The sequence below is a fragment of the Entelurus aequoreus genome, linkage group LG07 (genome assembly GCF_033978785.1).
Source record: "Entelurus aequoreus isolate RoL-2023_Sb linkage group LG07, RoL_Eaeq_v1.1, whole genome shotgun sequence".
Lineage (NCBI taxonomy): Eukaryota > Metazoa > Chordata > Actinopteri > Syngnathiformes > Syngnathidae > Entelurus > Entelurus aequoreus.
The window spans coordinates 17,050,771-17,069,705 of record NC_084737.1 but is presented as its reverse complement, the minus strand read 5'-3'; the positions used below and the strand labels follow the sequence as shown (position 1 = coordinate 17,069,705).

Below are 18,935 nucleotides of genomic sequence, written 5' to 3'. Positions count from 1 at the left end.
ACAAACAAAAAAAAGTGCACTAAAATTCTTGGGGACCCAAAAAGGTCCCACTCATATAAGTGTTGAAAATAAGTCATACATCATTTTTATTTTTTGGCTTTCAAAGCTTGAACTTCTGCATCAACTTCTAGTTTTTATTATTTTTGTTTGTTTGTTAGTTATATGCCCTTTTTGTCATAGAAAGTGTTTTTTATGGCAAAAACACAAAATGTGCAATATTTGCAAACATTTTTATAATATAAAAACTATTAAAAATTGCATAAATGTTTTAAAGTGACATATGTGATGTCTTAAAAAATAGGTCAATAATACACAATATTGATTTTAATATGTTATTATTTTTTGAGAAGTTAGTTATAAAAGAAAGTGCACTAAAATTCTCAGGGACCCAAAAAAGGTCCCACTCATAAAAGTGTTGAAAATAAGTCACATCATTATTATTTTTTGTCTTTCAAAGCTTGAATCTTTGCATCAATTTGTAGTTTTTATTATTTGTTTGTTTGTTTGTTTGTTTGTTTGGTGGTTTGGTGGTTTGTTTTATGCCCTTTATGTCAGAGAAAGTGTTTTATGGCAAAAACACAAAATGTGCAATATTTGCAAAACTTTATATAATATAAAAAATATTTAAAATTGCATAAATGTTTTAAGTGATATATTTAAAGTGTTTCACACATCAAATATCTCAATAGGTCAATAATTCATAACATTGATTTTGCTTTAGTTTTAATTTTTGAGCTATGAGTAATAAAAGAAAAAGTGCACTAAAATGATCGGGGACACAAAAGGGTCCCCTCATATAAGTGTTGAAATTAAGTCACACAAAATTTTTATTTTTTGGCTTTCAAAGCTTGAACTTCTACTTTCTAGTTTTTATTATTTTTGTTTGTTTGTTTGTTTGTTATATGCCCTTTTTGTCATAGAAAGTGTTTTTTATGGCAAAAACACAAAGTGTGCAATATTTGCAAACATTTTTATAATATAAAAACTATTAAACATTGCATAAATGTTTTAAAGTGACATATGTGATGTCTTAAAAAATAGGTCAATAATACATAACATTGATTTTAATTTGTTATTATTTTTTGAAATATTAGTTATAAAAAAAAGTGCACTAAAATTCTCAGGGAGCCAAAAAGGTCCCACTCATAAAAATTTTGAAAATAAGTCACATCATTTTTATTTTTTTGTCTTTCAAAACTTGCATCTTCGCATCAATTTGTAGTTTTTATTATTTGTGTTTGTTTATTTGGTGGTTTGTTTTATGCCCTTTTTGTCATAGAAAGTGTTTGATGACAAAAACACAAAATGTGCAATATTTGCAAAACTTTATATAATATAAAAAGTATTTAAATTGCATAAATGTTTTATATCTCAATAGGTCAATAATTCATAACATTGATTTTGCTTTAGTATTATTTTTTGAGCTATTAGTTATAAAAGAAAAAGTGCACTAAAATGATCGGGGACCCAAAAGGGTCCCACTCATATAAATGTTAAAATCAAGTCATACATCATTTTTATTTTTTGGCTTTTAGGTCTTGAATCTCTACATCAGCTTCTAGTTTGTATTGTTTTTGTTTGTTTGTTTGTTTTATGCTCATTTTGTCATAGAAAGTGTTTTATGGCAAAAACACAAAATGTGCAATATTTGCTCAACTTTATATAATATAAAAAACATATAAAAAATTGCATAAATGTTTTAAAGTGGGAAATAATTCCTAACATTGATTTTGATTTGTTATTTTTTTTTGAGCAATGAGTTATATAAAACAAAAAATTATAAAATGAAAAGTGCAATAAAATTCTCGGGGACCCAAAAAGGTCCCACTCATAAATGTGTTGAAAGTAAGTCATACATCATTTTTATTTTTTGGCTTTCAAAGCCTGAATCTCTGCATCATTTTGTAGTTTTTATTATTTTTGTTTGTTTGTTTGTTTGTTTTATGCTCTTTTTGTCATAAAAAGTGTTTCATGGCAAAAACACAAAATATGCAATATTTGCAAAATTTTATATAATATACATTTTTTTTTTTTTAAATGCATAAATGTTTTAAAGTGGGAAATTGTATGTGTTAAATAGGTCAATAATTCATAACATTGATTTTGATTGATTATTTATTGTGATTTAATCACTGAGAGATCCATGAAGGACCTTCTGGCCCTCAAGGAGTTCCAGCAGCGTCACACTGCCACCTTGTGGTTGGTGCGCTGTGGCGCTCGGTGACGGTTGTCACGGCGACACCATGCCCCCCCCCCCCCTGCGGTGATGAAGCTTGTGCCGCAGACGATCCCAGCAGGACAAGGGTGATACTGGTGACGCTGATATCACCTGATGTCTCGTCTCAGATGGCCGACCTCTGGTGAGGACGGAGAGACGGACATGTTTGCTCTCAAGTTGTCCACTCTGGCTGAAGAGTGTGCTGAGCGGTATCAGCGCATCCTGTGCTGTATCGCTCTGTCACTAAAATATTAGAGGACACCATAGATCACCTGACTGAAAAATGAAAGGCCACTAATAAATAGTACACACTAGTTAGTACTTGTCGTTCAGTACAGTAAGATTGGGCTGATACTTTATTGAGAACACGTTATCAGATATATTCACATTTGACCTTTCATGTTTGTACGTCTTAGTGCCAAGGGTCCAACTCGAGGCCCATGCAGCGTCCCGCCACATCATTTATGTGGCCCTCCACATCATTGTAATGTGGCCCGCCATAGCATTTAATAGTGGACCGCCACGTCATTGTAATGTGGTCCTCCTCATCATTTTAATGTGGCCCTCAACACCATTTAATATGGCCCGCCATAGCATTTAATAGTGGTCCACCACATCATTTTATTATGGACCGCCACGTCATTTGAATTTGGTCCTCCATGTAATTTTAATGTAATCCTCCACATCATTTAAAGTGGTTCTCCATATCATTTTACGTGGTCCACCACTGTAATTTAAAGTGGCCCCCTCCATTATTTTAACGTGGTCCTCCACGTCATTTTACGTGGTTCACCACTGTATTTTAAATTGTCCCCCTCCATCATTTCAATGTGGTCCTCCACGTCATTTTACGTGCCCCTCCACATCATTTCACGTGGTCCACCACTGTATTTTAAAGTGGCCCCCTACATCATTTTAACGTGGTCCTCCAAATTATTTTAAAGTGGTCCTCCACGTCATTTTACGTGGTCCACCACTGTATTTTAAAGTGGCCCCCTCATCATTTTAATGTGGTCCTCCACATCATTTTACATGGTCCACCACTGTATATTAAAGTGGCCCCCTCCATCATTTTAATGTGGCCCTCCACATCATTTTACATGGTGCACCACTGTATTTTATGTGGCCCCCTACATGATTTTAATGTGGTCCTCCAAATCATTTTAACGTGGTCCTCCACATCATTTTACGTAGTCCTCCACATCATTTTAAAGTGGACCTCCACATCCTTTTACGTGGTCACGACTGTATTTTAACGTGGTCCTCCACGTCATTTTTACGTGGTCCACCACTGCATTTTAAAGTGGCCCCCTCATCATTTTAATGTGGTTCTCCAAATAATTTTAACGTGATCCTCCACATCATTTTACATGGTCCTCCACTTCATTTAATAGTGGCCTGCCACATAATATTATTGTGGACCACCCCTTATTTTAATGTGGCCAGCCTCATGGTTCGCCACATAATTTTAATATGGCTCTCCATGTCATTTTATGTGGCCCTCAGTGTCATTTTATTTGGTTTGCCACAACTTTTTAATGTATCCGTCCACGTCATTCTATGTGGTCCGCCACCTTATCTTAAGGTGGTCCTCCATGTCATTTTATGTGGTTTGCCACGGTATTTAAATGTTGTCTGCCAAATACTTTTAAGGTGGCCCTCCACGTAATTTTATGCGGTCTGCCAAAACATTTTAATGTGCCCTTCCACATCACTGTATTTGGTCCATCACAGTATTTTAAGTCGGCCCTCCATTTTATGTCAATGCGGTCCCCCAAATTATTTGAATGTGGCCCTCCATGTCATTTTATGTGATCCACAACATTTATGTGGCCTGTGAATGGCTGTACAAAAAAAAAGCACTTTCTGATTAAATGTTTGTATTTCAATAATAACATAATCATGTTACACAAACAAATTCATATTTTCGCACCTTCACCTATGATGTCATCCCAATATGACAATCAATAATATTTGTAACAGGACTATTATATGTTTATATAATAAGAATTTATTTAACAAAACCAGTTTTCTTTGAAGTAATATAAACATTTATCAGAGTTGTTTATGGAGGAATGTAGTTCATCATGTGAAGTAAACATGTTGTGTATGCAAGCGTGTATTTACTGTGTGTGTGTGTGTGTGTGTGTGTGTGTGTGTGTGTGTGTGTGTGTGTGTGTGTGTGTGTGTGTGTGTGTGTGTGTGTGTGTGTGTGTGTGTGTGTGTGTGTGTGTGTGTGTGTGTGTGTGTGTGTGTGTGTGTGTGCGTGTGTGTGTGCGTGTGTGTGTGCGTAAGTGTGTACTGTACATATGAAAAGTTGTCATGTTGAGAATGAGTTGTCTCACTTTTACTGTTGGCCAGAAAATATGACAACTTGTTGCAATTGTATTTATTTGTCATGCCGATCATCTTTTGTGTCACTTCATCTTTTGTGTCACTTCATCTTTTGTGCCACTTCATCTTTTGTGTCACTTCAAGGAGAAATGTTGGCTTCTGTCTTTACTTCAAAAACCCTCTAACTTCTGCGTGTGTGTGTGTGTGTGTGTGTACGTGCGTGTGTGTGTGTGTGAATGTGTGTGTGTGCGCACGTGCATTTATGTGTGTGTGTTTGCAAATATATATATATATATATATATATATATATATATATGTATATATACATATATATATATATATATATATATATATATATATATATATATATATATATATATATATGTGTGCGTGTATATATGTGTGTACGTGCACGTGCGTGTGTGTGTATATATATATGTGTGCGTGTGTGTGTATATATATATATATGTGTGTGTGTGTATATATATATGTGTGCGTGTCTGTGTGCGTGCGTGCATGCATGTATATATATGTGAGTGTTTGCATAACGTGTATATATAGTATATAAATGTGTGCGTGTGTATATAAATGTGTGCGTGCATGTGTGGGTGTGTGTGCGTGTGTGTATATATATGTGTGTGCGTGTGTGTGTGCGTACGTGCATGCGTGTTTATATGTGTGTGTGTGTATATATATATATATATATATATATGTCTGTGTGTTTGTGTGTATATATATATGTGTGTGTGTGTATTTATATATGTGTGCGTGTGTGTGTGTGCGTGCATGCATGTATATATATGTGAGTGTTTGCATACGTGTATATACAGTATATAAATGTGTGCGAGTGTATATAAATGTGTGCGTGCATGTGTGAGTGTGTGTGCGTGTGTGTATATATGTGTGTGCTTGTGTGTGTGTGCGTGCGTGCATACGTGTATATATGTGTGTGTGTGTATATATATATATATATATGTCTGTGTGTTTGTGTGTATATATATATGTGTGTGTGTGTATTTATATATGTGTGTGCGTGCGTGCATGCATGTATATATATGTGAGTGTTTGCATATGTGTATATACAGTATATAAATGTGTGCGTGTGTATGTAAATGTGTGCGTGCATGTGTGTGTGTGTGTATATATATGTGTGTGTGTGTGTGTGTGTGCGTGCGTGCATGCGTGTATATATGTGTGCGTGTGTGTGTATATATATATATATGTCTGTGTGTTTGTGTGTGTGCGTGTATATAAATGTGTGCATGTGTGTGCGTGCATGTATATATGTGTGTGCGTGTGTGTGTATATACACTACCGTTCAAAAGTTTGGGGTCACCCAAACAATTTTGTGTTAGAGCCTTCATTTCTAAGAACAAGAATAGACTGTCGAGTTTCAGATGAAAGTTCTCTTTTTCTGGCCATTTTGAGCGTTTAATTGACCCCACAAATGTGATGCTCCAGAAACTCAATCTGCTCGAAGGAAGGTCAGTTTTGTAGCTTCTGTAACGAGCTAAACTGTTTTCAGATGTGTGAACATGATTGCACGAGGGTTTTCTAATCATCAATTAGCCTTCTGAGCCAACGAGCAAACACATTGTACCATTAGAACACTGGAGTGATAGTTGCTGGAAATGGGCCTCTATACACCTATGTAGATATTGCACCAAAAACCAGACATTTGCAGCTAGAATAGTCATTTACCACATAAGCAATGTATAGAATGTATTTCTTTAAAGTTAAGACTAGTTTAAAGTTATCTTCATTGAAAAATACAGTGCTTTTCCTTCAAAAATAAGGACATTTCAATGTGACCCCAAACTTTTGAACGGTAGTGTATGTGTGTGTGTGTGTGTGTCGGTGACGTGCAGTCACTGGAGGCAGGTGAGGCCCTGCCTCACCTGCCATCATGGAAAGGAAAAAAAATGTAAAAAGAAGACAAATTAATTAAATTGTTATATGTATCCAGTTATTATACTATAAAGTTATTTTCCATTTAACGTCACCAGTTTTAGATTATTTTTATTCAAAATCGCTGAATTTTCACATTTGCCGTTCAAATACTGAGAAGAGACTTGCGGTGATCAGCAGCCAGTTGAGGCACGTCACTCAGTTGAGCCTCACCATGGATTGCGGACTCGGCTAACTGCTGGCCTGCTGTGCAGTGAGACCGTATTGCTATATGAATTATATTATACATTTCCATAGTTTAGTTAGCTGAGGTATATAATGTACAGTGTATTTTGTCAACAACTGTATGTGTGTAACCTATTTCTTGTGCTGAGCGATCATAAAACTGCTGCGAAGACGCACTGTGTGAGGCTCGCAGTAATCCCGCCTCCTGGTGGATAATGCACCTCCGCCGCAGAATTCCTTCTTGCATGGTAGCCTCTCAGTCCATGGTGATGCAAAACACGCTTGACTCTGGACACTGACACCGGTGTTCCAACAGCTTCCAATTAATTGCAGACCTGCTTTTTGGTGGTTCTCGGTTAACTCTTGATCATCCTGACCAATTTTCTCTAAGCAGCAGGTGATATCTTGCGTTTTCTTCCTGATCGTGGCAGTGACAAAACTGTGCCATGCACATTTATACTCTGTGCTGAGTTCCTTTGACTTTCCCATTGTCGCGTTTGTAACCGAGTCTAATGACTGCATCACATGAGCCCTTTTTAGAATTAGAAGTCAACAGGTGTCGTCAATCATAATCACTCACATGAAGTTAAGAGGCCATGTCATGAAGCTAATTTGATTTGATTGTAACTTTTCTACATCACCAAAATTGATTATGAATGTTGCTGTATGTATACTTTTGACCCAGCAGATTTGGTCACATTTTCAGTTTGGTTCATAAAAGAACCAAACTTCATGAATGTTTTTTGTGACCAACAAGTATGTGCTCCAATCACTCTATCACAAAAAAAACAAGAGTTGTAGAAATTATTGGAAAGTCAAGACAGCCATGACATCATGTCCTTCACAAGTGTATGTAAACTTTTGACCACGACTGTGTATTTGTGTTTGTGCGTGTTTCCCACGACTGCTGACTGGTCAAGGTCACGTGCCCTGAGTGAGCCCTTCCCCCACAGACTTCCTTGTTTACAGAACATTCTAGTAATAATAAGAGAGGCTGTGAGATTGCTCTATTCTGCCTATAAAACACTCTAAAACATCCAAACACCTCCATCATAGTTTGATATACACACTGTAAGTATATATGTCATGTAGTAACATTCATAATAACATGTAATATTTACATATTTCATCATACTGTAGGTATATATATAATGTAGTAACATTCATAAAAACATGTCATGTTTACATATTTTAATCATACTGTAAGTATATATGTACTGTAGTAACATTCATAATAACATGTTTAATATTTACATATTTCATCATACTGTAAGTATATATGTCATGTAGTAACATTCATTATAACATGTAATATTTACATATTTTCATCATACTGTAGGTATATATGTAATGTAGTAACATTCATAAAAACATGTTTACATATTTTCATCATACTGTAAGTATATATGTACTGTAGTAACATTCATAAAAACATGTCATATTTACATATTTTCATCATACTGTAAGTATATATGTAATGTAGTAACATTCATAAAAACATATTTACATATTTTCATCATACTGTAAGTATATATGTACTGCAGTAACATTCACAATAACATGTAATATTTACATATTTTCATCATACTGTAAGTCTATATGTCATGTAGTAACATTCATAATAACATGCACTATTTACATATTTCATCATACTTTAGGTATACTGTATATGTAATGTAGTAACATTCATAAAAACCTGTCATATTTACATATTTTCATCATACTGTAAGTATATATGTACTGTGGTAACATTCATAATAACATGTCATATTTACATATTTTCATCATACTGTAAGTATATATGTCATGTAGTAACATTCATAAAAACATGTCATAAATACATATTTTCATTATACTGTAAGTATATATGTACTGTGGTAACATTCATAAAAACATGTCATATTTACATATTTTCATCATACTGTAGCTATATATGTCATGTAGTAACATTCATAAAAACATGTCATATTTACATATTTTCATCATACTGTAGCTATATGTAATGTAGTAACATTCATAAAAACATGTCATATTTACATATTTTCATCATACTGTAAGTATATATGTACTGTGGTAACATTCATAATAACATGTCATATTTACATTATTTCAACATACTGTAGGTATATATGTAATGTAGTAACATTCATAAAAACATGTCATGTTTACATATTTTCATCATACTGTAAGTATATATGTACTGTAGTAACATTCATAATATGTCATATTTACATATTTTCATCATACTGTAAGTATACATGTCATGTAGTATTATTCATAATAACATGTAATATTTACATAATTTCATAATACTGTAAGTATACATGTCATGTTGTAACATTCATAATAACATGTCATATTTTATTCTATGTGTTTTCATCATTTTAAGTATTAATTTCACAGACGCATCACAACGTTCACTTTCCCTTCAACAACAAGACTACTAATCATGACAGACTTCATGAGAGACAACAAACATAATAAAACAACCACTTACTGTACAATGTCTGCTCTCACTGACATGATGGGATGGTTGTATCTTCCCTTTTACATCAACAATTCATCATAAACCTCACAAAGGGTTAAAAAAAAAAAAAGGATCATCTTTTCTAAGTTGGATGTCAAAGTTGACCAACTTGTGGGTTTATCGATATCAGAATGGATTTTCAGCCAGGATCCAAACAACACCTGTAAGACCCAAACAGCAAGTATTTGGAAAGTATAAAGTACTTTTCAGAGCACGTTCAAAGATGTCGGGTGTTCCTTCTTGAAGGATACACCCGGCTGCTTTTTTACTACACTTTGAATCCTGCGGCTTATAAAAAGGTGCGGTTAATTTATGTATTTTTCTTCGCTGATGGCCATAATACAAAATACTTTGAAAAAAAACAACAACAAGCAAATACACTCAAACTGTGTTCTATTGTTTGCACAATAGCGCCATCTTTTGGACAAGTTCAGTTGCTGCAGTGTCCTTCCATTTAGTGCTCTCGTGTGGAAGTAGAAGTGCTGTTCATAGCGTTGCTACTCGTATGTGTTGTTCATTCATCACCCCAAGCAAGGGTGTGTAAGTTTTACAATATAACTACAACAATTCTTACTGACTGAAGCGTCCTGTGTGTGACATCTGAGAGACAATACACAAGTCTTTCAGGTGGCAGTACCAGCAACTCATGGAGTAGTTTGAATGAATGAATGAATGAATGAATGAATGATTGAATGAATGTACACCTTTGGTGCCACCGTGACGCTGCAGACGTCGTTAATGGTCAAATATCATCTCCATGGCAACGATATCATATCCATGCAGCATTTAATGCAACAATATCATATCCATGCAGCATCTAATGCAACAATATCATATCCATGCAGCATCTTCAAGGCAATGATATGATATCCATGACAACGATATCATATCCACGGCAACTAGAGTGTCCGCCCTGAGATCGGTGGGTTGTGAGTTCAAAACCCGGCCGAGTCATACCAAAGACTATAAAAAATGGGACGTGTTACCTTCCTGCTTGGCACTCAGCATCAAGGGTTGGAATTGGAGGTTAAATCAGCAAAAATGATTCCCGGGCACGGCCACTGCTGCTGCTTACTGCTCTCCTCACCTCCCAGGGGGTGATCAAGGGTGATGGGTCAAAGGCAGAGAATAATTTCCCTGCGATGAGGTGGCGACTTGTCCAGGGTGTACCCCGCCTTCCGCCCAAATGCAGCTGAGATAGGCTCCAGCGCCCCCCGCAACCCCAAAAGGGACAAGCGGTAGAAAATGGATGGATAGTGTGTGTGTGACAATCATTGGTACTTTAACTTAACTTTAGCTTTAACGACCCCGAAGGGAATAAGCGGTAGAAAATGGATGGATGGATATCATATCCATGCAGCATTTAATGCAACAATATCATATTGATGCAGCATCTTCATGGCGATGATATCATATCCATGGAAACAATATCATATCCATTGGCGACGATATCATATCCATGGCGACGATATCTTGTCCATGGCAACCATATAATCTCCATGGCAACGATATCATATCTATGCAGTATCTTTATGGCGATGATATCATATATATGGCAACGATATCATATCCATGCAGCATCTTTTTTGGCGATGATATATCTATGGCAACCATGCAGTATCATATCTGTGCAGCATCTTCATGGCGACAATATTATCTCCATGGCGAGCATACCATATCCATGGCGACAATATCATCTCCATGGCGAGGATATCATATCCATGGGGACGATATCATCTCCATGGCGAGCATATCATATCCATGGCGACGATATCATCTCCATGGCGAGGATATCATATCCGTGCAATATGTTCATGGTGACGATATCATCTCCATAGCGACTATATCTTGTCTATGGCAATGATATTATCTCCATGGCAACAATATCATATCCATACAGTATCTTGATGGCGATGATATCATATCCATGGCGAGGATATCATATCTATGGCAACGATATCAAATCCGTGCAGCATCTTCATGGCGACGATATCATGTCCATGACGACGATATCTTGTCCATGTCAATGATATAATCTCCATGACAGCAATATCATATCCATACAGTATCTTGATGGCGATGATATCATATCGAGGATGAGGATATTGTATCTATGGCAATGATATCATATCCATGCAGCATCTTTTTTGGCGATGATATTTCTATGGCAACAATGCAGTATCTTTATGGTAATGATAGCATATCTATGGTGACGATATCATGTCCATGGCAACGAAATCTTGTCCATGGCAACCAAATAATCTCCATGGCAACGACATCATATCCATGCAGTATCTTTATGGCAATGATATCATATATATATGGCAACAATATCATATCCATGCAGCATCTTTATGGCGATGATATCATATCTATGGCAACGATATCATACCCATGCAGCATCTTTTTTGGCGATGATATATCTATGGCAACCATGCAGTATCTTTATGGCAATGATATCATATCTATGGCGACGATATCATATCTGTGCAGCATCTTCATGGCGACAATATCATCTCCATGGCGACGATATCTTGTCCATGTCAATGATATAATCTCCATGACAACGATATCATATCCATACAGTGTTTTGATGGCGATGATATCTTCTCCATGGCGAGGATATCATATCCATGGCGATGATATCATCTCCATGGCGAGCATATCATATCCATGGCGACGATATCATCTCCATGGCGAGGACATCATATCCGTGCAATATGTTCATGGCGACGATATCATCTCCATAGCGACTATATCTTGTCTATGGCAATGATATTATCTCCATGGCAACAATATCATATCCATACAGTATCTTGATGGCGATGATATCATATCCATGGCGAGGATATCATATCTATGGCAACGATATCATATCCATGCAGCATCTTCATGGCGACGATATCATCTCCATGGCGACGATATCTTGTCCATGTCAATGATATAATCTCCATGACAACGATATCATATCCATACAGTATCTTGATGGCGATGATATCATATCCATGGCGAGGATATCGTATCTATGGCAACGATATCATATCCGTGCAGCATCTTCATGGCGAAGATATCATCTCCACGGCGACGATATCTTGTCCATGTCAATGATATAATCTCCATGACAACGATATCGTATCCACACAGTATTTTGATTGCAATGATATCATATCCAAGGCGAGGATATCGTATCTTTGGCAACGATATCATATCCGTGCAGCATCTTCATGGCGACGATATCATCTCCATGGCGACGATACATTGTCCATGTCAATGATATAATCTCCATGACAACAATATCATATCCATACAGTATGTTGCTGGCGATGATACCATATCCATGGCGAGGATATAGTATCTATGGCAACGATATCATATCCGTGCAGCATCTTCATGGCGACGATATCATCTCCATGGCGACGATATCTTGTCCATGTCAATGATATAATCTCCATGACAACGATATCATATCCACACAGAATTTTGATGGCGATGATATCATATCCAAGGCGAGGATATCGTATCTATGGCAACGATATCATATCCGTGCAGCATCTTCATGGCGACGATATCATCTCCATGGCGACGATATCTTGTCCATGTCAATGATATACTCTCCATGACAACGATATCATATCCACACAGTATTTTGATGGCGATGATATCATATCCAAGGCGAGGATATTGTATGTATGGCAACGATATCATATTCGTGCAGCATCTTCATGGCGAAGATATATTTTCCATGGCGAGGATATCAACTCCATGGCGATGATATCATCTCCATGGCGACGATATCTTCTCCATGGCAACGATATCATATTCGTGCAGCATCTCCATGGCGAGGATATCAACTCCATGGTGACGATATCATTTCCATGGCGACGATATCTTCTCCATGGCAACAATATCATATCCCTGCAATATCTTTATGGCGATAATATCATATCCATGGCGACGATATCATCTCCATGGCAACGATATCATATCCGTGCAGCATCTTCATAGTGACGATATCATATCCATGACGAGGATATCATCTCCATGGCAATGATATCATATTCGTGCATCATCTCCAGGGAAACGATATCATATCCGTGCAATATCTTCATGGCGATAATATCATCTCCATGGCGACGATGTCATCTCCATGGCAACGATATCGTATCCGTGCAGCATCTTCATAGTGACGATATCATATCCGTGGCGAGGATATCATCTCCATGGCAACGATATCATATTCGTGCAGCATCTCCATGGCGAGGATATCAACTCCATGGTGACGATATCATCTCCATGGCGACGATATCTTCTCCATAGCCACGATATCATATCCGTGCAATATCTTCATGGCGATAATATCATCTCCATGGCGACGATATCATCTCCATGGCAATGATATCATATTCGTGCAGCATGTCCATGCTGATGATATCCTCTCCATGGCGATGATATCCAATCGGTGCAGTATCTCCAGGGGTGGAAGAAGAGTCACGGGTGACGTGAAGAAAGGAATGAGGAAGAAAGAAAAGGGGATGCTGGGAAGAGAAGAGGCTGGATAATGAGCTCTCCTCTGACACATCCTCCTGTTTCTATGGAGACCAAGCAGCCAATCAGGCGGCCTGATGAGGACGGTACTACTGAGAGGATGGAGGGTGGAATCAGGCGAGGTGCGTCAAGAGCGACACGTCTTCTCCTGCTTCTGGAGACACTTCCTGTGGGTCACATGGTCAACACGCTGACCGCGGCACCCTCGTCAGGCCTGTCAATCATTCTACCGCCGTCGTCTACCGCCATCTTCCCCCGCCAGCAGCACGACCCCCCCCCCCCCCCCCCCATCTTGGATGCTCCTCGCTCCATCAGGCGTCTGCTCTTTGGCAGCTTGGCTGGTGCGGGCGAGCAAGCGAGGGAGAGAGAGAGGACCTGCGCACGCCATCACGCCATCGGCTCCCGTCGAGCAGCACACAGGAAGGATGGACAAGCCGAGCGTGTGGCGCGCCGTGGTCAGCAGCACGGACCCCCGCCGAGCACGAGACCCGGGCCCCCACCCTCACCCCCACCCCAGCAGGCCGGGCTCCGCCATGGGCTACCGGCTGTACGACATGTGAGTAGCGCCTCCGCCATGGCGAGTGCTGAGTCACGTCCCACATGCGCACCTCGCCGTCCTCGCACCTTCTCTGTAAACAAGCTCTGCCGCCATGGGAGGGGCGGCAGGCTGCGGGCTGCGGGCTTTGATGTTGACCATGGATTTGACCGCAGGAAGGACCGCCAGCTGGTTTTATGACGCAATGATGGTTGTTGTCATGGCGACGTAATTTAGTTTTTGTTAGCACTCACATCTTTGTGTGACGTCGCAGATGTTGCATCATCAGAACCTCAGTCCAGACCTCTCAATGTTGCATCCCAAAATCCTCTGTGTGCTTACATCCCAAAATCCTCTGTGTGCTTGCACCCTAAAATCATCTGTGTGCTTGCATCCCAGAATCCTCTGTGTGCTTGCACTCTAAAATCATCTGTGTGCTTGCATCTTAAGGATGATCTGTGTGCTTGCACCCTAAAATCATCTGTGTGCTGGCATCTCAAAATAATCTGTGTGCTTGTATCCTAAAATCACCTGTGTGCTTGCATCCCAAATTAATCTGTGTGCTAGCATCCTGAAGTCATCTGTGTGCTTGCATCCCAAATTAATCTGTGTGCTTGCACCCTAAAATCATTTGTGTGCTTTCATCTCAAAATCATATGTGTGCTTGCATCCCAAATTAATCTGTGTGCTAGCATCCTGAAGTCATCTGTGTGCTTGCATCCCAAATTAATCTGTGTGCTTGCACCCTAAAATCATTTGTGTGCTTTCATCTCAAAATCATCTGTGTGCTTGCATCCCAGAATCATCTGTGTGCTTGCACCCTAAAATCGTCTGTGTGCTTGCATCCCAAAATCATCTGTGTGCTTGCACCCTAAAATCATCTGTGTGCTTGCATCTTAAAGATCATCTGTGTGCTTGCACCCTAAAATCTTCTGTGTGCTGGCACCTTAAAATCATCTGTGTGCTTCCACCCTAAAGTCATCTGTGTGCTTGCATCCCAAAATCATCTGTATGCTTGCATCCTAAAATCATTAGTGTGCTTGCGTCCCAAAATCATCTGTGTGATTGCATTTCAAAATCATCGGTGTGCTTGCATCCCAAATTAATCTGTGTGCTTGCATCCCAAAGTCATCTGTGTGCTTGCACCCTAAAATTATCTAAGTGCTTGCATCCCAAATTATTCTGTGTGCTTGCATCCTAAAATCATCTGTGTGCTTGTATCTCAAAATCATCTGTGTGCTTGCACCCTAAAATCATCTGTGTGCTTGCACCATAAAATAATCTTCGTGCTTGTGCCCTAAAACCATCTGTGTGCTTGCATCTCAAAATCATCTGTGTGCTTGCATCCCAGAATCATCTGTGTGTTTGCACCCTAAAACCATCTGTGTGCTTTCATCCCAAAATCATCTGTGTGCTTGCACCCTAAAATCATCTGTGTGATTGCATCCCAAAATCATCTGCATGCTTGCACCCTAAAATAATTAGTGGGCTTGCGTCCCAAAATCATCTGTGTGCTTGCATCTCAAAATCATCTGTGTGCTTGCATCCCAAAATCATCTGTGTGCTTGCACCCTAAAATCATTAGTATGCTTGCGTCCCAAAATCATCTGTGTGATTGCACCCTAAAATCATCTGTGTGCTTGCATCTCAAAATCATCTGTGTGCTTGCATCCCAAAATCATCTGTGTGCTGGCACCCTAAAATCATCTGTGTGCTTGCACCCTAAAATTATCTAAATGCTTGCATCCCAAATTAATCTGTGTGCTTGCACCCTAAAATCATCTGTGTGCTTGTATCTCAAAATCATCTGTGTGCTTGCATCCCAAAAATCATCTGTGTGTTTGCACCCTAAAATCATCTGTGTGCTTGCACCATAAAATAATCTTTGTGCTTGCGCCCTAAAACCATCTGTGTGCTTGCATCTCAAAATCATCTGTGTGCTTTTATCCCAAAATCATTTGTGTGCTTGCACCCTAAAATAATCTGTGTGCTTGCACCCTAAAATCATCTGTGTGTTTGCATCCCAAAACCATCTGTGTGCTTGCACCTTAAAATCATCTGTGTGCTTGCATCCTAAAATCATCTGTGTGCTTGTATCCTAAAATCATCTGTGTTCTTGCATCTCAAAATCATTCGTGTGCTTGCATCCCAAAATCATGTGTGCTTGCACCCTAAAATCATCTGTGTGCATTTTTCCTTTAAATCACTTTTTACAACCTATTGATTTGTACGACCCCTGCAATGTCACCTTCCCTGTTGACCTTCACACAGCACGCTTTACTTACTCGCACTTTTGTATTCTTTATTTTCTACTTATCATCATCCAGCCTGCTGTTGATGTCAAACATTCCCACTTTAATTACAATCTTTAACCCAGGGTCCTTGAATGCACCACAGTTATGAGATGGTAGAGTGAAACTAAAACATAACTTTTTTTTATGCTGCCAAAAATCATTGAAATACATTTTGACCTTACTTCTGGTGCCCAAATGTTGTTGCTTTGTGGGAATGATAAATGTCAGCTTTGATGGCGTTATGACGTGTGTTTGGAATTAACTTTGATGACTTTATGACGTGTGTGTGGAATGAACTTTGATGGCGTTATGACGTGTGTGTTGACTGAACTTTGATGGCATTATGACGTGTGTGTTGACTGAACTTTGATGGCGTTATGACGTGTGTGTTGAATGAACTTTGATGGTGTTATGACGTGTGTGTGTGGAATGAACTTTGATGACGTTATGACGTGTGTGTGGAATGAACTTTGATGGTGTTATGACGTGTGTGTGTGGAATGAACTTTGATGACGTTATGACGTGTGTGTGGAATTAACTTTGATGGCGTTATGACGCGTTTGTTAAATGAACTTTGATGGCGTTATGACGTGTGTGGAATGAACTTTGATGGCGTTATGACGTGTGTGGAATGAACTTTGATGGCGTTATGACGTGTGTGGAATGAACTTTGATGGCGTTATGACGTGGGTTTAGAATGAACATTGATGACTTTATGACGTGTGTGTGGAATGATGTTTGATGACTTCATGACGTGTGTGTGGAATGAACTTTGATGGTGTTATGACGTGTGTGTGTGTGTGTGGAATTAACTTTGATGACGTTATGACGTGTGTGTGGACTGAACTTTGATGGCGTTATGACGTGGGTTTGGAATGAACTTTGATGACTTTATGACGTGTGTGTGGAATTAACTTTGATGACGTTATGACGTGTGTGTGTAATGAACTTTGATGACTTTATGACGTGTTTTGAATTAACTTTGATGACTTCATGACGTGTGTGTGGAATGAACTTTGATGGTGTTATGACGTGTGTGTGGAAAGAACTTTGATGGCGTTATGACGTGTGTGTGTGTGTGTAATTAACTTTGATGACGTTATGACGTGTGTGTGGAATGAACTTTGATGGCGTTATGACGTGGGTTTAGAATGAACTTTGATGACTTTATGACGTGTGTGTGGAAGGAACTTTGATGGTGTTATGACGTGTGTGTGGAATGAACTTTGATGGCGTTATGACGTGTGTGTTGAATGAACTTTGATGACTATATGACGCGTGTTTTAAATTAATTTTGATGACTTTATGACGTGTGTGTGGAAAGAACTTTGATGGTGTTTTGACGTGTGTTTGGAATGAACTTTGATGACGTTATGACGTGTGTGTGGAATGAACTTTGATGGCTTTATGACGTGTGTGTGGAATATACTTTGATGGCGTTATTACGTGTGTGTGGAATGAACTTTGATGACGTTATGACGTGTGTGTTGAATGAACTTTGATGACTTTATGACGTATGTTTTAAATGAACTTTGATGACTTTATGACGTGTGTGGAATGAACTTTGATGGTGTTATGACGTGTGTGTGGAATGAACTTTGATGGCGTTATGACGTGTGTGTTCAATGAACTTTGATGACTATATGACGTGTGTTTTAAACTAATTCTGATGACTTTATGACGTGTGTGTGGAAAGAACTTTGATGGTGTTATGACGTGTGTGTGGAATGAACTTTGATGGCGTTATGACGTGTGTGTGGAATGAACTTTGATGACGTTTTGACGTGTTTGTTGAATGAACTTTGATGGCGTTATGACGTGTGTGTGGAATGAACTTTGATGACGTTATGACGTGTGTGTGGAAGGAACTTTGATGACGTTATGACGTGTGTGTTGACTGAACTTTGATGGCGTTATGACGTGTGTGTGGAATGAACTTTGATGACTATATGACGTGTGTTTTAAATTAACTTTGATGACTTTATGACGTGTGTGTGGAAAGAACTTTGATGGTGTTATGACGTGTGTGTGGAATTAACTTTGATGGCGTTATGACGTGTGTTTGGAATGAACTTGGATGGCGTTATGACGTGTGTGTGGAATGAACTTTGATGACTTTATGACGTCTGTTTTGAATTAACTTTGATGACTTTATGACGTGTGTGTGGAATGAACTTTGATGGTGTTATGACGTGTGTGTGGAATGAACTTTGATGGCGTTATGACGTGTGTGTGGAATGAACTTTGATGACTTTATGACGTTTGTTTTGAATGAACTTTGATGACTTTATGACGTGTGTGTGGAATTAACTTTGATGGTGTTATGACGTGTGTGTGGAATGAACTTTG

General features: G+C 38.6%; 1 protein-coding gene across 9 annotated transcripts in view; it reads left to right on the top strand.

The window, feature by feature from the left end:
* Positions 1–18,935, top strand: part of LOC133653453 (IQ motif and SEC7 domain-containing protein 1-like) — a 207,631-nt gene that overhangs the window by 54,580 nt on the left and 134,116 nt on the right. Inside the window, exon 1 of one of the 9 annotated variants that reach the window (XM_062052728.1) lies at positions 14,191–14,313. The exons of the other annotated variants lie outside the window; for them this stretch is intronic. Coding sequence (XP_061908712.1) covers positions 14,291–14,313 — 23 coding nt within the window. The 5' untranslated portion in view covers positions 14,191–14,290. Of the gene's footprint in view, positions 1–14,190; positions 14,314–18,935 lie in introns of those variants that run through there. 9 annotated transcript variants of the gene reach the window in all.